Below are 20,654 nucleotides of genomic sequence, written 5' to 3'. Positions count from 1 at the left end.
CACGGTGCCCCTGGTCCCATCCAGGATCTCCAGGTCATAACCGTCCGCCAAGCACCAGTTGACGCTCGTCTCCTTCGTCTTCCCCGACTGCCTTTTGGAGTCGTACACACTGACGCGGCCAACCTAGGGGCCCCGGGGGCGACAGGGGAAAGATGGAGACCTTCCAGAAGGTCCTGCCGCGGGGACTCGGGATCTCCCCCTCAGCTAGGATTCTGTTTGGCAAAGACTCTGGTCGTAGGAACCCCAGCTCAATTCAGTCGGGTCCCAGACTAAGAAGCAAGCCCTTGGCGTCCGAGAGGACAAAGGGACCAGCTCCCGGGACAGCGGCAGACGCTCCTTCCCCGCCCCCCGTGAACTCAGGGAAAGTGGAGGGCCTACAGCACCTTGGGGTGGTTGACAATGAAGGGGGGCCGCAGCCCGTCCTCGAAGGCACTCCCGTCTCTCGTCACGCGGCAGCAGATGGCCCGAGTCAGATGTCCTTGGCTGAAGAGGTAACCTGCCCGGGAAAGGGAGGCGCGCACCTGCGTCTGCCCGGGGCCTGCCGCGAGCCAGGGCCGCGGGGCACGGGGAGGTGCCAGTGGGGCTGTCGGGGCGGAGGCAGCTCCCTGTCGGCAGGCCTCGGGGACGGTGTCTGCGCGGGCACACGGCCCCACAGACGCAGGCATGACATTTTGGGCTCCAGGTGGGAGGGCTGCCCGACAAGGAAGCCCAGACCAGGCCACTGGAGGCCACGGTGTTTCCGGGCCCGTGGTGAGGGGCCGCACCGCCAGCCGCGGCTCGCCGGTCAGGAAGACGCACGGGGTCCTTACCCAGCGTCACAGACTTGAGGTACACAGGCTGCAGGAAGTGTGTCAGCAGCGCCCCCTGCAGGCCGAGCACGTTCCAACGCAGGATCTTGTCGCTGCAGGACATGGTGCGCAGCCTCTCCCCCAGCCGGATGCCGTCCCACGTGGGCACGATGTCACTGGACTCCACCGGGATCGTGCCTTCCCCTGTGGAGGGACTCGGTCAGAGCCACTCCCCGGCATGGCATTTAGACCTCTCACACGTGCGCCAAAGCTGCGCACAGTCAGTCCTCAGAGATCCCACAGCACCTACTATGTGCTACAACTGTGGGAAGCAAGACCAGGAGGTCCTGGTGCCCCTGGAACGTTCGTGAGGGTGAGGGGCAGAAAGGGACAGACTCACAGACAGCGAGCAGAGCAATACAGACAAGAACTCTGAACAGCAACAGTGCTCAAAGGCTTGGATGGAGTGATGGTGGCCGATGGTGGGGGAGGGACCTCCAGGGACAGAACTGCCAGGGTAGCAAAGACACCAAGGAGAAGCAACAGCTGAGTAAGAGAGTTTCAGACACCGAAAACAGCACGAGCAAAGGCCCTGAGGCAGCGAGACGTTCGGCTGTCCACGTTGCTGACAGCCAGTGGGCCTGAGCCATGTGCGTGTGTGTGCGGGCCTGGCTTTCACGTGAAATGCGGTGGGAAACTGTTATAGGGCACTGTTTTGTTGTTTCAAATAACAGTTTTATTGAGATATAATTCACCCATTTAAAGTGCACAGCTCAATAGTTTTTAGTATATTCATAGAGTGTGCAACCCTCCCTACAGTCAAATTTAGAACCTTTCATCGCCCTCAAAAGCAGCGTCCCCACGTGTGCCAATCCTCCCAGCCCAGGCCCCAGGCAACCACGAATCCACTTGTTTCTACAGGGTTGCCTGCTCTATATTCCCGATGTTTCCTATAAACGGAGCCACGAAACACGGGACCTTTAGCAACTGGCTGCTTTCTCGGGGCTCATCTGTGTTGTCACACCCGTTACGCCAGTGCGACTGCACCGCATGGACAACCCTGTTTGGTTCGCTCAGCAGTGGGTAGACACTGGGGCGGCTCCCACTCCCTCGCTGTTATGAACACATGTGCACTGGTCTGTTATCTTGGGGATGTGCCCTGGAGCAAGCTGCTGGGTCCTGGGCAGCTCTGTGGGTTTCGAGCAGGGAGGTGACCTGGCCTGAGGGCAAGGGGTGGCCGTGAGGAGACACCCCCCCCTTCAAAAGGCCCCTGGAGGAGAAGGAGCCGGCGGACGGGAGGGAGCCGCGCACCTGGCGCCCACCTCTGTCACTCCTTGCAACTTGGTCCCACATTCCTTCCGCTCCCCGCTCAACCCAAGGGGTCCCACCCGCCCCCTGGCCAGAAGAATCGATGGGAAGGTGAGTCCCACACTTCTGTTTCCAGCCGGGCTCTCTGCCCTGAGCGCTAGGCAGGTACCTCTGCTTCCCACCTGACTTGCAGATCTCCCCAGCTACCAGATTCCAAGTGGCATCTTGGCCTTCCTACAGCCCATCCCTGTACCCGGGCCACCCCCTCCTGGCAGCGAACGGCAGAAACCTGATGGGGCCAGGGCTCTGCAGAGCTCTCCCGTGGCAAAGAAGGAGGGCTCGTGTCACTCACCGTTCTCCACCTTGGTGCGCAGCTTGCCTTGTTTGGGGTTCTCAAAGACGGGGTAGTGGCGGGAATCTGAGCTCTCCACGGCACGGTCGCTGCAGGACTTGTCAAAGAGGGCGCCGTCCCCACACGGGGCCGTGCTGCAGAACAGGGCGTCCGTGAAAGGTCACCTGTGCAGGGGGCCCCCAGTTCCGGGGGCTCAAGAACACAGCCCGACGTGGTGGGGCTTCTCCTGCAGCCTCCCGCGGGCTGCTGAGCTGAGTGTGGCCCACGGAACGGCTCGACTGATGGGCCAGGACAGCGTTCGGACACCCCACCCGCGAGCCCAGCAGGGCCTGCTCTGAAGGCAGCACAGACCATACAGACCTGATGTACAGATGGAACGACACCGTCTTTTTTATTTGGAGCTTTTCTCCTCCCTTCGCAGGCTCAAATATACTCTCCTTTGCGGTCTGGGGGTTGTATTTCATCAGCTCGCTGTAGAGGAACCTATGAGGGGAACTCTGGCTAGGAGGACCGCAGCGGCTTCTGTGACCCGACCCCGAGGAGGGAAAAGCCCGGGACATGCGGGCCTTCCATGGTTTTTCATGAGGAAGAGGTGATGGGAACCCTCCACCAGAGGCCTCGACACCTCGGAAAGCAAAGCCGACCTCTTGGGTCAGTTTCATGTCCGCCCCTTCACGGGATAAAGACCAGTGGGCTGGTGGGCAGAGCGGGGTGGGCCCCGGATGCAGAGGGAAGGCTTCTGCGCCCCTGCAGACCTGAGGACCAAGAGGTCCTGGTGCGTTTCTGAGACAGTTGGAGGGAAGAGGGATGGCTGCAGACAGCAGGCTCCACAGCGGCACGGCCCGAGTCCCGGAGGGGTCAGGCATGAGACGGGCACACCGGCCCAGCTGGCAAGGCAGGCCTGCCCGCCGGTGGCCCCCGCGCTCACCCACCTGATGAAGCCCCTGCGGGAGATGATCTCCGCGTGGCAGTCATTGACCGTCTCCCCCTTCAGGCTGAGGGAGTCGCCCTTCACACAGCGGTTCCCTGGAAGGCGTGGAAAGCAAATGGGACCTTTCCCAGGGAAGTGATGATGAACAGGACAGAGCTGTTTGGTTTTTTCTTTTTCTTTTTTGGAGGGAGAATGGAGCACGAGTAGGGGGGTGCAGGGTGGGGGGACGAGCAGACTCCCTGCTGAACGTGGAGCCCATTCCCAGATCTCGGGGGCTGGACCCACCACCTGGAGATGGGGACCGAGATCACGACCTGAGCCCAGGCACCCCGGGGGGACAGAGGTGGTTCGCGAGGGGCCGAGGACAGAGCCAGCCTCCGGTACCGACCCCGCCTCCCGCACCCCTTCCCGGTCCGCGCGGATGGCGGCCACGGCAAGCTGCAGAGGGTCCGGGTTCCCGCCTCCGCGCGCCCACGCGCCCTCAGGGAGGGCCTCACTGACCTGTCCCCAGGCTGACCACCACCCCCAGGTCGTCGGAGGCCTTCTTCATGATGACGGCGGCCAGGATCTTGCGGCCGGAGCAGGGAGGGCTGGAAGCTGTTGGTGAGCGCGTTGAAGCAGCGGTGGCTCAGCATGGCGATCTGGTCGTGGAAGGTGCTGCCGCTGAGGGGGAGCTGTGGGCACAAGGCTGCGTCAGGGCGCCGCGCGGGCCGGCCGAGCGCCCTCGGCGGAGCCGCCTCTCCCTCTCACACGCGGGCCCGGCTCCGCGTGCCCGCGGCACGAGCGGAAGCCCAGGGCTGCGTCCCGGGACAGCAAGTTAGGAGCCAAGTCCACCCATAGAGGAGTCAGCAGGACCCCGCAAAGAGAGAGCACCAAAAGTAGACGTCTTAACTGTCTTTGGCTGTGCTTCTGGGGACCTTGAGAGGAGCATAGTTCTTCTGAGACTGGCCCCTGTCACTGGGGTTACCTCTGTGAAACCCATGCGCTCTGCCTTCTCGTTCTCCCCAATCAAGACGCGGAGGGCCGCATCTGCCGCTTCCTGCTTGCCTTGCTTCTTGCTGTGTGCGCAGACGGCTGGGAACCAGCGACCCCCAACTTTTGCCTGGTAAACGAACCTTTGGGATAGAAGCGGGGGATGAAGACAAGCTCCCGACCGCACGGCCGCTCCTCAGGCAGGGCTTCCCAGCCTCGGGCGCCATGCCTTCCACCAGACAGACGCCCCCGCACTGCTCCCAGGAACGCTGCTCTGACCTGACTCTGCTCCGATGTCCGCACGCTTCCAGAGGACACCCTGGGTGAGCACTGGAGTCCCCGGCCATACCTTGAAGGTGGCCCCAGGACGGAGCAACACCATCGTGTCCTTACACTGCGACGAGGCCCCACCGTCCACAGAGGCTGTGGACCTGCCTCATGAAGCCAGTTCAGCGAGGACCGCACGGGGCTTAGACGAAAATGCCAAATGGGGACCCTTCATAACTCAAGCACAAATGAGGGACACGGTCTCCCCGCTCACATCGCTGCTGTTTAGCGCTCTGGCTCTCAAGTGCTGGATTCTGTCTCCTCATTCGCTTCCTGACTAGCCCCGCAGGACGCACCCTGGAGTGGTCGGAGCGTCACGGTCTGCCGTGGACAAGGGGCCGAAGCGTCCTCGAGCAGTTATTTTTGATTCCTGGAAGCCTCGGGATGGCCACGGTTGGGGGAGGAGAGAGCCTCTCGGGCACGCGAGCCGTGCCGGGCGTGGGAAGGAGGGCAGTCCAGGACACAGAGGGAAGAACGTGACGGGGCACCCACCAGCCGGGGTTTCAAAAATCCTCACTTCCAACCACGCCCTAAACTGCTGGTGGGGAGGCACGTGCAGCCAAGGCTTTGTTATCAAGACTCATCGGCCCAGGGAGTTCGGCCACGCTCAGCTTCCCGCTACTTCTCGCTTATCCGCGGCAGCATGCCTTTGGCCTTCCCGGCCCGGAGAGGTGTTTGGGCCGGGGGCCTAACGGAAGCTCCGTGAAGGAGGGGGACATGGCGTGAAGGATGCCGGAAAGCAGTGGGGCCAAACTGGGCAGGACCTTTCCCTGAGGGTCACGAGAATCTCAGGCCTGTTCCATGTGTTTGACAAGAACATGGATTCTATGCACAAAGACACACACACACACACACACACACACACATGCAGGCTCACCTCGGAGACCCGTGGGCTGGGTCCCAGACCACCGCAGTAAAGCCAACATTGCATAAAGCCAGACAAACTACACTTTCTGGTTTCCCAGTGCACATGAAGTCATGTTCACACTACACTGAGCCTCTCAGGCGTACAACATACGTACCTTAACTAAAAAATACTTTATTGCTGAAAAAAAAAACGCTAACCATCATTTGAGCTTCCAGCGAGTTATAATCATGGATCATAAATCACTAAATCTAATAATGGAAAATTTTAGATATTGTGAGAATCACCAAAATGAGACCCGGAGACACAGTGAGCACCTGCTGTCGGAGAAACGACCGCAACCCCTCCTTTGTAAGAAGACCTGGTACCCGCGAAGCTGCCATAAGCAGAGCGTGGTGAAGGGGGCGTGCCCGCGCGTGTGGGCCGGAACCCCCCCGGAAGCCGCACCAGGCCCTACGGTACCCACCAGCAGTGTTCCCCGAGCTCAGTAACCGTAAGAGGCCCGCTGCTCGCCTCTTCCTGGAATGCTGGGGACAGTGAGTGAAGGAAGCCAAGACTGAAGACAAGGAGGAGGCGTGGTGGTGAGGGGCGCAGAGCGGCGAGGGGGTGCTTGCTGGGTGATTCACACCGCGGTCAAGGCCTGCTGAACGGCTGTGGCATGCAGGGGTGAGGAAGGGAGGTGGTGCACGGAAGGGGATCCAGGGCACAGGGAGGGGCAGGGTCCCACACACCAAAGCAGACGCAGGCAGGCGGGTTTGGTGATGGAAACATAAGGTATCTGTCATATCATTGTTGCTCTTTTCTCAAGCACGATGGAGGGTCATCGGTTTAGAGTAAGAAAAAGGAGTTTTGGTGGAAGTCTAAATAAAGAGGGAAGGGTCTAAAATGGCTTAGGGTGGGAGAGAGAACTTAGCTCAAAAACAGAGTAGAGAAAATTCTGGGGAAGAGGGCCAAGGGCGGCGGGGAGCAAGAGACAGTCCCTAGGAGGGCTTTCTGCGGCCAGAGTGGAGGGGCCCGGCTTCCCGCCTTTGCCAGGTCAGCTCCCCTCCCACCGCAGGCCTCGGGGTGATCCAGCCCCTTCCCAGAACTTCCGGCTTTCTCTTAACCACCCCCAGGCCGCGGTGCAGCACCTTACCAAGTCAGACCACACCAAGCAGATTCTCAACCCATCACGCAACTCTAGCTCACTGTAACACGCACAAGACACGGAGACCTTATGTCTCCCTGTGTGATTACTGGTTCAAATCTGGCTCCTGTCCAGACAAACAGAATGCAGTCCAGAAGCATTGTCTGAATGAATGGACAAAGGAGGGAGAGCGGTTTAGAGGAGAGCAGAGGCTCTGCTGCCGGAGGCAGGAGGGGAGGGTCTGGAGAGCTGGATGTCTAAGACACAGAGCCCAAGGCTGGTCTGCTTGAAGGAGGTGAAGGAGGTGGACACGATGACCCGCACCTAGGTTGTTGGCGTGAGCTACTGGGTGGACAGTGAGGTCACCTACGGAAATGGGAAGGACCAGGGGAATAGAGCGTAAGGGGCGAAACCCAAGAGTCTCCTTCAGGCAGGTCAGACTCGACAGGCCCAGTAGAAGCGACAAAGGAGCTGGAAGGGAGCCCGGGGCTCTGGAGAGGTCGGGGCACCCCCCTACACACAGCAGGTGCCTTCTAGCATCGAGACACTGACAGTCGTGCCATCAGGTAAGGGTGCTAAGAAGGGCAGACAGAGGGAAGCCGCGTGTGCCGCAGTGCAGTTACGACGGCCCTCCTGCCCGCAGCCCCGGGGGGTCTTCACGCCCTCCCCAGGTTCACGGTAAGTTCTTAAATTCTGCATGAGTCACGGGAAGTCTGAGGGAGGGTTTCACGGAAGCGAAAGAGGGGACAGACAGAACGCAGGCGTGAAGCGTGAGGACGACGACCCGGAAGGGCCACCGGGCGCAAAGGGCCGGCCCCACGAGCCAGCGTGTCCCCCACAGGGGCCGGAGCACCTTTCCCGGCACCCTGGGCCCAGGGTCTCTGTTCCCTTCTCGCCACGGTCCTGCTCTCATGAGATACGTCAAAGCCAAAGGACAGACGGACAAGGACACGGAAACACAGATAACACACGAGCATAAAGAAATGAGCAACATCACTTCTATGGAGACAAATTTAAAATAAGACACCCTTTTGTGAGCCATTCTTCTTCAACGAACTTTTAAAATTGAGTGCTGGCTACAGCTCAAGTAAGTCCTCAGGGAGCGCGCGTCCCTCGTTCCCGCAAACACTGGGACCAACTGCCACCTTTGCAGCGCCAGCCCCACGCTCCAGGCCGGTCACACGCGCGGCTCAACCAGTCTGCGGACCACAGGGCCACAGACCGCGGCGAGCTGTCCGTAAGGAACAGCACCGCTGCCACCAGGGGGGGCACAAAATCCCCGGGGGCGCCCTCGCCACGGAGGCCGCTCTCCACCGTGTGCTTATGCTCAGGATGAGACCTCACGGATGCTGCGAGCACACGGACGGCGTGTACATTTACCTACACACTTCCCACTGGAAAAGGACCCGCTACTTTTAAAGAAATTGGCCCTCGGTGTTTTCTCCTCAGGTGGTTCCTTTAAGACACACCAATTCGCCCGACAGCCACCCTTCCTTCTTTTTCCTTTATGACTGTTTCATGCTGTCATTGCAAAGGCTTTGCCACTCCAAAATTCTCAAGCAAAAATCCCTGCTTTTATCTAGAGATTTTTATTTATTTTGTGTATATAATTTTAAGATTTTATTTTTAAGCAATCTCTACACCCAACATGGGTCTCGAACCCACAACACAGAGATCGAGTCACATACTGTACCGACTGAACCAGCCGCACACCCCTATTTTACATTTAAGTCCAATGGGACTTAATGGGACAATGGGATTAGATGTGAGCAAAGACACAGACACCAGCGAGGTCTTGCTGAGATGCGGTGGGCAGCTTCCCCCCGACCAGAAGCCCTGTCTGCACCTGTGTCTGCGAGGGACCCTGGGGGGCCGCCCCCTTCACCATCCTGCCCGCAGGCCACGCAGCTCATCCCTCTCTCAGAACTTTCTGACCATTCTCCCACGTGGATTTTTCTTTTTTTACCCTTTTCAAAGATTTTATTTGTCAGAAAGAGAGAGCACAAGCAGAGCTGGGGAGGGGCAGAGGGAGAAGCCCATTGAGCAGGGAGCCCAATGTGGGGCTCAGATCCCAAAACCTCAGGACCACGACCTGAGCCGAAGGCAGACGCTTCACCGACTGAGCCATCCAGGCGTCCCCCACATGGATTTTTCATATGAACCTGGGAATGGGGTCTCCCAGGTTTAAAATAAAGAAGTCAATCTACCAGTGACTTTAGTAGGATCACGTGAAATGTGAAGACTAACCTGGGGACAGCTGCCGTCATTCAACTGGGTTTTCTATCTAATCACATGGGACCAGAGCCTGCACGTTTCCTGCTTGGGACGTGAGCAGGTCTTCTGTCTGCTCAGCTGCTGCAGTGAACCGGCTACTTTCTTCCACCACATCTTCGCATCGCTTCTGCCGCAAGCAGAAAAGGCCCCGGCGTTTGCAGGTCATTTCATAATTCCCTGCTTTCCTGACTTCCCCTCTGTCTCTGCTATCTCGTCCCGCCTCCCACACATAGCTCAGGACACGATCACGTCATCTCCCGTAACGGAAGTGTCTTCTCCCCGCCTGCTCTGTCCTAACGCGCGGCACGAGTTCGTGGTGCCGGCGTGCCGAGAAGTAACAAGGACCTTACACGAACAGCGAACAGCTCCCAGCTCAACACGGAGTAAGCGTCTGGCTTTTGACTTCAGACGTACGTTTCTATCGCACGAAGAGGGGCTCAATAATCTCTATTGACAGCATGTTCTTTAATCTGAATGGATGTTGAATTTTACTAAAAGCCTTTTTGGAATCTCTAGAGATGATTCTGAGTTTTGTCATTATTATTATTTGGTAAATAATAGTAACAAACATCTTAATACAGACTATCTCTGCGCAGCACCAACACAGCATTTCTCACATTTTAGAACGGCAAAGATAAAAACCTGTTTCCACCAACCAAAAGAAATCTGAAGAGGACTTTTGCTTTTATGAAGAAAAGAAGTGAAAACAGCATTCAGCGTTGGCTGGGCAGAAAATTTCAAAAGGAACTCTGTCCTTGTGGATTGCGGGGGAACCTGTGATTCCGTACTGGTTATGGTGAAGGGGACGAGCCGTTCTTTACTGCTGACAGACGCATCAACTGCTATGATCTCACTGCAGGAAGATTCAGCAGTGTTTACCAAAATCTTAGGTGCCCGTGAAGATGTCATTCACAGCAGCACTGTCTGTACTAGCAGAGTGTGGAAAGGACGCACGCATCGGTCACTAGGGGCTGGTGGACAGCCCAGGTCAGCGCACTGGGGAACCGCAGGACCTCTGAACAGGGAACAGAACGGGACGCGGAAACCCTCCGAGATTCTCCTGTTACATGTAAACAGCAATCCAGGTATCAACGCACATGAGCTTCCGTCTAACAAAAGGACAAATGTGCCAGCTCGGCTCGCGATGACATGAAGATGCTCTGCAGGACTGTGGGGCAGTGAGGTCACCACGCGCTGGCGTGTTGGGGCACGTGAGGAGGGGAGCGCTGGGCCACGGGGGAGCGAGCAGTGAGGACCAGATTCTTGTGTTTCACTTCAAGAAGCCTACTACCTACACAAAACACAAAACCCTGAAGAACTGCACACGACCTATCGCCCAGAAACCCCCTCCTGACACTCCAGCCCCCGTGAGCAGACAGAGCACGAAGACTGCTTCTGCAAGTAGGACCGCATCCGACCCAGATGCCGCTGCAAGCTGGTGAGATCCACGTGGCCAAGCGGGGGCCGCAATGCCAACGGGACCGTTCTCTCTCCTGAACTAGGTGGTGGGTATGTGGGCGCCTGTTTTAGGAAAGACCTTTATATCCCTCGCTTGATAAAACAACTGTAAAACTAAGTTTCTATTCAATGAATATGCAGCTGTGGGCAGCGCCCGACAGGCTCAGTCCGCTGAGCCTGCGACTCTTGGTCCCGCCCCACGTGCCCTGGGTGCTGACCTTACGTTAAAAGAAAAAGAAGATTTAGAAACAGTGTAGAAATATGCAGCTACAGAAAGGAGCGTGGTCGGTGCCTGCATCTGAAACGTGTAACGGCCTCCAGGACGCACTGCCAAGGGAGTCAGGTGTTGGACGGAAGATAGGATCTATACTTTTGTTTAAAAAGTGAAATGAAAAGAAAATGTACTAATACACACACAAATTTTTAGAAGTGCTCAGAAGCTAGTAACAGTGTATAAATCTGGGGAAGGAAACTAACAGCCTGAGCTAGAAAGGAGACTTTTCCCTGCATACTTTTTCAACTGGCCTGAACGATTTTCTATTCACAGACATATTCCTTTAAAAATTAAATTAATCAGAAACAATTAAGAAGGAGCGTACGCGCTGTAAGAGTGACTGTACTCTCTAAACAGCTGCTGTGGGTCTTTCCAGGCCGGACCTGTCTCCGCCGGCCCACCCCTCCCGTCCCCACGGCACCATAGCTCGGCAGCCCTTCCTCGCCCCTCGGGCCCGGGGCGCGCGGCCGTGGTGGGGCTGAGACACTCACTTGGGCTCGTGCGGAGGGCCGGACTGGTCAACCAACTTGAACTCGGCCGCGAAGCCATGGGAGCGGGCATACTCTAACAGGCCGCCCACAGGGTTGGTGTTCAGGTATCTGACGAGCTCGCCAATCCTCCTGACCTTGTTGGGCATCCCAGACTCCAGGTTATCGAAGGACTCTGTGTTCGTGCCGCCCAGCTGAAGGAGAATTGCCCACACGAAGAGGAACCATGAGCACTTACAGAAACTCTGAGGGATGTGGTCGCAAGGCTGAGCCACGTGGTCGCTAGGACGGCCCACCTGGGGATCGGCAGGTGCCGAGCTGCTGGCCTCTCCGTGCAGGGCCTTCACGGCCTCCTCGGCAGCCATCTGCTTCGCCACCTTCTTGCTGGGGGCGCTCGCAGTGGGGAAGGTGTGGGCTCCCATGGCGACGCAGTACTGGAACCTGGCAGGAGCGGGGAGGAGCGGGTTAAAGCGGCACCGACCGGAGACACCCACCTCGCCCCCGTGGGGCAGTCCTCTACGAGCTGGCGTGTCCTCGCACACATCGCCTCTGTGCGTGGCCCGCGCAGCCCCTCTGCGTCGACAAGTTGCTGCCCTGGACCCTCCTGCCCCCGGCCCCCCAGCCTGGCTGACCCCATGCGGCACGTGAGCACCCGGCTGGCTGACCCTCCTCCGGGAGCCCTGCTCTGGACCCTGCAGGTGTGCAGGGTCTGTGCCTCTCAAACCCACCACGAGCAACCGCCAGGCCAAGCGTCTCCCTAGTGCTCAGCCCCCGCTTCGCCCTCTGAGCTCCCAATCCCAGACCGTCCGCTCCACAGCAGCGAGCACGCCTCGTGGCTCCCCACTGTCCGTACTGCAAACAGGCGGCCTGCTCAGTGGGATAACCGGCCACCTCTCGGGAGGCCAGCAGGAGACTGTATCTCTTGTCTGAGAACCCTCAGCAGAGATACACGATACAAGAGATGTACTTGGGGTCGTGGGCAGGGCCTTCTCTGGACAGGAGGCGGAATTCACAGGAGCTCCCCAGCTTGTGCACGCACTCAAGCAAGGTCGTGACGGGGTTCTTCCCAGAAAACAGGGATGCTGCGGAGGGGGTGCTGGGCTGGGACTCCGCCGTCTGGAGAAAACGAGACACAAGAGAAACGACAGAGAAACCACAGGCTGGTGCGACCGGGCAGAGAGAATGGCGGTGGGTCAACCACAACTGAGGGGCTAACGTTCCAAAGGAAGAGGGTGCAGGGTGTTTCTGGGCACAGCAGGAAAGGGTGACTTATTGAGACGCTCTGGGTCTCATTTCTTATCTGTCAACAATGGAGCCTGGACTCGGTCATCTTTAAGGTCGCTTTCCAGCCGGGAGGTCTGTGATTACAGTGGGGCTGTGAGGCGGGCAAGCGGGGGCGCTGGCAGTGAGGGGAGGGGAGCGTGGCCGAGGCGGGGGGCGGACACAGCCTCTGAGCCACGGACTCGGCCCTTTGCGTGCAGACCGCCTGCAGAGGTCAGTTAAATGCTGGTACCAGGGTGACGGGGGCAGAGCACAGGCCCCCAGAGGGCAGGACGCCTACCTTCTCCGATCCCTTCTCTGTGGAGCAGTCGTAGGGTTCTTCTGGTCTTCCACTGTCCTTGGCTTTTGCTTCCTCAAGCAGGATGGTCATGGCTTTGAGGGCTGCGTCCTGCTTGGCCACCTTCTTGCTGCCAGCTTCAGCCGGGGGGAACTCTCGGCCACCAATGATGACTTGGAATTTAAATCTTGACGGAAAGTGAGCAGATGTGTGAGCGTGGGCCCGCCGTCCCTGCCGCGCCCTGCACAGGGCCCTGCACCCTGGAGCCTCCTGCCACACAGAGACCCCTGTCCCTTTGGAGCCTCAGTCCCTACCTTCCAGAAACAAAGCAGCCAGTGACTCTCTCCCCAGAGCTCACGAGGGCACACACAGCTCAGATCTCTTAGCAATGAGTTAAGAGAGAGCCTGCACCAAGAATGACGGGTGAAAATCGCCACTGCAGCAACCAAAGCCTTCATTCTGAAGCCGCTGTGGCCGGCTGCCCCCCGTGAGGCGGTTCCTAAAGGCCGCGAAGGCTCCTTCCTGCACAGCGGCCGACAGGGAGCAGGCACCTGCCGCTTCCTGGGCCTGCGCCCGTCCCCAGCCTCCCCAAGACCCCATGCGCTGGGGTCTGGCCTGAGCCACTCTCCAGCTCCGTCTGTCTGGAGCCCGACACAAGGGGTCTCCCCTTGTTATGCAGAAAACCAAGATGCCTCCGTCCCCGGCCTCTGGACTTAGCCTGAGCCTCCGTGCTCAAGTTTTCAGATCTGTTCGGCTCTTGGCTCAATCTGGGGTTTCATTTAGAAAAGTAGGTCAAATTTCTTATTTCCTGCGTCTTCTGAAATATTTGAACATGGTACCAACGCTTCTTAGGGCTGGAGTCCAAAGAAAGGTTAACTGCAAAACCCACTGCTCTCCCCCAGTTCTGGGGCAGGGGGTGGAGGGAAAAGAGAGCACGACGGCCACCCAGCCTCTGTCCCAGACACAGACCAGTCCTGGCCCTGATGGTCTTTGGACACACACCCCCGCCTTAACAGCTCTCCTGCAACACCGTCTCTGTCATGAAGACGGTGGACATAAGGAGTAAGGGTCACAGCTGGGAAGCCATACCAGCCCATGTCTAAGGTAAAGGGCACTGGAACTCTCGCCCGCCCCCACTGGCCTGTGCCGTGGCGGCCTCTGCACTAGGCCCCCTGCAGCAGCCCCATCGGGGCCCTCCTGTCTCCCTCTGTCTGTCCAGCGGCCTACAGGGGCCGACGGTGCAGGGCCTGGCCAGCTGCCTGAGTGGGGCACTGACTTCACAGCCCGGGAACCACACCGAGCACAGAGGAGGCACAGACCACCAGGACTGCCAGCTTCGCCCGGCGGGCAGCAGGCAACACTCAACACCACCCTGTCCCGACAGGAGCCGAGCACCAGGTGGCTGGGGCCTGCTGCTGCTTCCCGTGTGTGCAGCCTAGCCCGACCCCCCTGCTCACATGCCTCTCTGGGGAACTCAGCTCGGGGAAGGGAGGGAAAGCCCACAGAAGAGGATGGGAGGGGAGTCCGGGCCTCACGACCTCTGGCCCTTGGAGGCAGGCAAGACACTGAGGCACGAAAGCCCGTCCAAAGCTGCCGCCTTCCAGCCAAAGGGTCAGCCTCCCCCTTGCCCAGCCGGGCCTCTGGCTGCTGCGAGGCCTGCATTTCCTGCTCCAGATCGGGAGAGGCAAAGGGAAGAGGCGGGGGCGGCCACGAGCTGCGAGGCTGCTCTGAGCCCAGCGCCCCGTACGGTTTGTGGGCGGTCTCTTACCGAGGCTCGTGGGGCGGTCCACGCTGCTCTAGCAGGTTGAACTCACAGGTCTGGCTGGCGAACTGGGCATATTCGAGCAACCCGCTGATGGGGTTCTTCAGCTGGCACTCTGTGAGTTTCTTGTAGGGCGAGCACCGTGGCCAGCCGTGACTGTAGAAGGAGGGCATCTCCATGATGGCTCGAAACTCACCTGGTGCTGCGTGGATACTGTTCAGGTCATCTGGGATGTCGTCCGTGGCCCACTGGCCGTTTTCAAAGTCAACGTATCCCATTTTTGAGGGGCCGTTGTCATGGGCAGGAGGCCTCAGCTTTACCCTCTCCGGTGCGGCCTCCTGCCTGCTTTCCAGCTTTACGACTGGCTCCTGCCCGTTCTGCACGTCTTCTGTGGCCGCCACGCTGTCCGAGGCGTCCGGTGTGGCCAGCTGCCGGGAGGGGAGCACGTCTCCTTTGGTCTCAGGGCCGGCAGCCGGGCCGCTGTCGGGGCCGAGGTCTGCGTTTCTCTTCATTTGCATCCGCTCTCGCTTCTTGTCGGCCAGATACCACACGGGGGGAGTGGTGCCCTGCCTGTACACGTCACCCTGCCTTTCCAGGTCCATCAGCACGGCGTTCACATCTCGCGCCCGGGCGAGGCCGATGTTTTTTGCCACATTCAGGGCCGAGGCACCGCACACGTTGAACAGGTAGTCGCAGACTTTCTCCTTGACCTCAGCCATGTCAAAAGGCTCAGGAGTTTCCAAGCCAGACTCGAAAAACTCGAAGCTTCGGTCTTCAGTTCCAAAACTGGGGTCTGAGTCGGGCGCTTCCTGGCTACAACTGCGGGCGCTGGCTACTTGGCCAGGCTGGTTCCGAGCCTGAACGGCAATGGTCCACAGAGGGGGCGTTCCTGGCTCCCGATGCAGCTGGCCCTTCTTCTCCAGAGAATATAAAACTCGATTGACTTCCTTCTTTGGGACTCTGAGCTTGCCAGCCAGATCATGTACTGTGGCGGCCTTCCCTTCCCCGAGCTCCTGCAAGAGCTCTAAGACTCTCTCTTCCTGGCCCTGGCTGATACCTAGCTCCTGGAAATGTAAGGAGAGCCTGTCCACACCTCTCCACGGCAAAGTCCTGCCACGTGGGAAAGGACAAGGGGACCCTCTCTGGAGCACCTGACTTCTGGGAGGCACGCTTCTGGGGACACCCCAGGTCCCCAGTTCCCTGCCTCTGGCAGGCAGTCCTGGAAACCTCGGCCGGAGTCCAGAGACGAATGGTGGCAGTGATGGTGTCTGCTTTCCAGTTAGGGGTGCCTCAGGGAGCAGCCCCTTGAGAAACTCTATTTGCTGGAGCTGGAAATGATTCAGATAAGATCCTGGCCCTGGCTGTTGGTGCCTGAGCTTGCTGTGCTCATAGCGCTGAGGTGGGCGGGGGTGGTACGTGTTGAGCGAACACCCCTGCAGAACAAGAAGATGGAAAAGAAAGTGAATGAGGACTTCAGCGGTGAACCCGTCCCTTCTCTCTGCCCAGGGGCACCGCACCTGCCTCCCGATGGGTGCTGAGGCAAGGGGGACAGGGGCATGTGACCCAGCAAGGGTGGCCGGCAACCCCCCCAGCCAGTACTGCCTGGGGGCCGCCACAGTGAAGAGTGGGGGGAGCCACCAGGAGCATGCAGGGCCTCTCCGGCCACCCTCAGGCATTCTCTCCCCTTTGACAGATTTTAGGGGGTTGAGAATGAATCCTTCCACTTTCCAAAGTAAGTACCCTTCTAAAATAAGAACAAAGAAATAAATGTTATTTTGTTTTAAAAACAAAAACAGAACAATAACCTCAAAATGCCAAGGGAGTAAAGGGATCAGAAAGCGGCCTGGGCAGGACCCCAGTCTCTCAAATCTACCGTCTGGATGGCGAGAACGAAACGCACATGGGCTGGGTGACCCAGAGCCCCAGCCCTCCAAGGCTGCAGCGGGGGCACCTTCCCACCTGGGGACCCCACGCTCCATCTGCTCCGCGCCACTGCTACCCAGGGAGGCCCGGAATTCAGTTTTAGGGAGGGGGATGGTTTCCTTAGGAAAGAAAGGACACACTGTCCTCATACTCAGTGTGTGTCCAGGTTTGGAACAGACACTGGGAACTTCTGCCCACACCACCCAGGCTCCCCCGGATGTGTGGCGCTGGTGGGGCCCATTCCTGGACACCTCAGTCCCATCCCCCCAAGTCCCTGCGCTGCCTCCCCAGAGCTGCTCCTGCCTCCTGTCCTTCAGAATCCTGTTCCCCAGGACACAGGCTGCCCTGAACTCACACGTCCCAGAACACTGCGCACCTGTGACCCCTTCCCCCACCACACAGACCCAGGCTCCTCCTGCCCCAGGTGCTGTTCACCTGAGGGACCTGGGGGGGCGACATCTAGCAACAATGTTTCCTCGTGCTTGTCCCTCCCCAACTTGTCTGAAGGTCCTGAAGGTTGCAGCGACCTGTGGCAGCTGTGCACCGCCTTCAGCAACCGTAGCCTTCTACCCCTCCACAGCCTGTCACCACGAGGGGATTTCAGCACTTGGCTAGTCCTGCTCGTGATGCCCTCGCTCTGGGGTTCCTTCACAGCCGCCCCCCCCACTTCAGCCACCTGAGTGGCCTGTGCACGCCTCACTCAGTCGTGACGCTAGCTGGGGCCACCCCCACTCCTCAAACCCTGAAACTCTTCCCCAGGGAAGGACCAGCCGGATCTGCCACTGCAGCACTGGGGCAGCCGCAGACCACACGCGAAGCCCTGGGTCTGCCGGCTGAGTTTGCTGAGTCCTGCTCTTCTCGGATGGCAACTTCCCCGCACGTCCACAACTTCTGCCAGACTCCCGCGAGCTGCTGCGCAAGCGGCCAGCTGCCGGTCAGCGGCTCCCAAGCCTTCCTCGTTCTGCCCCCACCCGTCCTCGCTCGGCTCGGCCCGGCTCTCCCGGCCACTTCCCTCCCCTCGCCAACGGCCCTGCCCCCTCTTCCTGCATGGAGGCTTCCACAATGCGCTGGAGAAGGACACCGACGGTGTAACACCCTCCTCCGAACTTGGATTCGGCTGCCCCTGTCTGGTGGTCGGTCAGTTTCACACACACACACGGACTCCCTGCGATGGAGACTCTTCTTATGAACGCCCCTCCCATGGACGGTCTCCTGCCCCTTCTCTTCTGTCTCTCCGTGTCCCTTTCTTCCACACCTTACGTATAATCAGTCCCCAAGATTTTGTCTAAGGGCCTCTTCTTCCTCCCCCAGGTTGATTTCCTCCATCCCCCCCCCACCTAAATCAGCCCTCTTAAGAAACGGTGTTCCAATCTATTACCCCCAGCCGCCACCTTGTAAAGAGCTAAGACTTGGATCTCCCAATGCCTAGATAATCTGCCCACTTGGATACCCTGCACTACCTCAAACACCACATATTCTGAACCAAATTGACGTTTTCCCTCAACCCAGCCCCTTCTGCTATCCCTACAACTGTTGACCGCATCATTCCCCTCACGGTTATTAAGGGTAGAAACCTGAGCCAGCTTTGCTGCCTGCCTTCCTCCCTCGCCTCCCACATCTACTGGGGTAGGTGCTAAACGCGATCTTGTCCACCCCCACCCCATAGTTTCTCATAAATGTGTCTTTCCAGGTTTAGCCCCTAATTACTTCTCATGAGGCTGCCACAAAGCCTTGATCTTTGTACTCCCTACACCCCAACCCGGTGGGCCTGATGGTCTCTCTACTGCCCACATTACAACTCTGACCCTTTCCTTCAAGATCTCCTTAAATGCCACCTTCTTCTGGAGACTTGTGACTCACAGCCCATGGGAGTTTCCCCTCTTCGAGCCCCTCCCTCTCAACTCCTGCTAGACCACTTACTTTACCTGTGGTCATACTACTGCTTTTTTTTACTGCATACAAACTGTACCTGCAAGGTGATTACCAATATTAAGTGCTCCAGAAATGATAACTCAACCCTCCACTCCCAATATTCCCCATCAAGTATTGATGGGGGGAGGCACCGTCTACTCCATAGTGAGCTCCCACGGGGGTGAGGACTATGTCTGTTATCTCTGAACTCCTAGCACCGAAGATAGTACCTGGCATCAAGCTGATCCTGAACCAACATTTGCTGAATTAGCGAATGCAGCAACAAGCCACCCCTAGAGGGTCAATCCCATGTCTTTGCTGTTCCCCCTGCCGCACACTACCCCACCCCCACTATGGTGCTAGAAAGTGAGTGCCTACCTCACAGCTGAATTATGGGGACTTCAGGGATTTTCCCATCAGCTGTTGGAGTGACCTTGGTAAAACAATTATTTTGCAAAGTGGTTAAAGTCAGCTTCTAGCTAAATGCTAGATTTAAACTGCTGTTGCTTGGCTAAAACCTGCAAAATATCTGAATGTCTGTCTATAGACGAGAAGCCACATAAATTATGACACATTCATGCTATGGAAAAGTACTGTTTTGTTCTTTTTTAAACCATGTGTTACGATCTATTCCTACCCACCTGGAGGCAATCTAGCAATGATACACTGTTGAATTAAATAACAACAAAAGAGCAAGCTGAGGAACAGGCAGGCTCTACGCCCATTCTGGAAACAGAAGGAAAAGCCTCAGCATTACCTGCATGTGTGTGCACACGAGAGCGAGCACACAGAAAGGAAGGAAGGAAAATATGTGTGTATTTGTTCACAACAGTTATTTTAAGGAAATTTACAGGGAAATTATTAATTTTGTCTTTATACCCCCTTAAGTCTTCTAAAAGCTAAGCCAAAGCATGGCCTGAGAACAGGCATGTGGAGAGCCACGGAACGGGAGTGGGAGCCTGTGGGAACCAGCCTGTGGCCACCCTTCCTAAGTCCCTCAACACCCAAGCACTTCACAGCCCACCCCATCCATTTCACTTTCATCTCATCTCCTACTTCGATCCAGAGCTGAGCCCCCCACCTGTGCCACATGGGCTCCACAGCAAGGCATACTGGTATGTGTGAAGTCAGGCCAGGTGTCCCTAATCCTTTGGAAGAGGAGAATGAAAAAAATAATAATACACAACTTGTAAAAATGGAAGTATAATTTACATCCATAAAGTTTACCCTTTTCAGTGTATACCCTGAGTTATGACTGGAGTCAAAGCCCACATAACCCTGTAACTACTACCACAATCAGGATACAGCTTCCATCTCCCCCAGTTGTTCTCCTGCGATCAGCTCCTTCCCCCACACCCAGGCTGCTTCCCGTCCCCTTAGCTTTGTTCTTCCCATAGTGTCAAGTAAAGGGGCCCAGATGCAGTGATCCACATGCGGGTTAGGCGCTCCCTCCGCGTTTCTGGCCTAGCCACCTACCACTGGTGGAGATGCCCCAGGTTGCTAACCGACCATCTGTTGAAGGGCATTTGGGCTTTGCCAGCTCCTGGCAGTAGTGAATACGGCTGCGACGCTACCAACTTTCTCCTGCAGGTAGGAGGATTGCTTCTCATTTCCCAGAAGTCTTAAGTGGAAAGAGTTTAGAGAGGGGACGGGAAAAGGGACGCGTGCTTCCCAGGAGGCGCTAATGCTGGGCCCTCGCAGAAAGGGAGGCGGCCGCCTAGCCGGGGGCCCCTCCGCCCCAGCGCCCCCTCCCCGCACTGCTCAGCTCCGCGGCAGTAAGAGGCCGGATGCCAATTCCTGGAACATGGAGCGCGCGCGCGCACGCAGAGACGCGCGCGCGCGCACGCGCACACACACGCACGCGCACCTGGTCCCCCGACCAGACCGCGAGCGCACGCGGGGGTCGGGGCGGCGCCGGCCCAGCCGACTTACCTGCCTGGGGTCCATGGCGTCCGCGGCGCATGTCCTGGGGCACTACTGGCGAACCGCTCCCCTCCCCCCACCGAGGCGCGACCCTCCCCAGGTGGGCCCTCCGGCGCCCGCCCCCTCGCTGCGTAGACGCCAGGTGCCCCCAGGTCAGCAGCGCAGTACACAGCCGGGGCGCGCGGCCGGTGGGGAAATGGCCCTGGTTCAATTTCACTTTCGTTTCTTCACAAGGACTTCCCCTTCGGAAAGTTCCGCGGGGAGGGGGAGGGGTTGGGGCCGAGCCGCAGGCGCCGAGGCTTCCGCCCAGATGCGAACCTAACCCTTTCCTTGCGGGACCGCGGGACAGGACGCCCTTCCTTCAGGAAAGCAGCCTTAGACACGCGCTGCCCCGCTCAGGAGCGCAGGGGGCAG

The 20,654-nt window shown here is 58.2% G+C and overlaps 1 protein-coding gene across 1 annotated transcript in view; it reads right to left on the bottom strand.

Moving 5' to 3' along the window:
* ADAR (adenosine deaminase RNA specific) overlaps positions 1-20,450 on the bottom strand; it is a 26,980-nt gene extending 6,530 nt beyond the window's left edge. The window contains 15 exon segments of the mRNA XM_019803049.2: positions 4-123; positions 384-496; positions 810-992; positions 2,449-2,582; positions 2,809-2,931; positions 3,381-3,474; positions 3,881-3,956; positions 3,958-4,053; positions 4,347-4,494; positions 11,167-11,357; positions 11,460-11,604; positions 12,131-12,279; positions 12,725-12,908; positions 14,490-15,916; positions 20,250-20,450. Coding sequence (XP_019658608.2) covers positions 4-123; positions 384-496; positions 810-992; positions 2,449-2,582; positions 2,809-2,931; positions 3,381-3,474; positions 3,881-3,956; positions 3,958-4,053; positions 4,347-4,494; positions 11,167-11,357; positions 11,460-11,604; positions 12,131-12,279; positions 12,725-12,908; positions 14,490-15,916; positions 20,250-20,264 — 3,198 coding nt within the window. The 5' untranslated portion in view covers positions 20,265-20,450.
* Positions 20,451-20,654: the final 204 nt, after the last annotated feature.

The sequence above is a fragment of the Ailuropoda melanoleuca genome, chromosome 8, assembly GCF_002007445.2.
Source record: "Ailuropoda melanoleuca isolate Jingjing chromosome 8, ASM200744v2, whole genome shotgun sequence".
NCBI lineage: Eukaryota > Metazoa > Chordata > Mammalia > Carnivora > Ursidae > Ailuropoda > Ailuropoda melanoleuca.
Note: the sequence above shows the minus strand (reverse complement) of the source record. Positions and strands in the feature narration are given on the sequence as shown.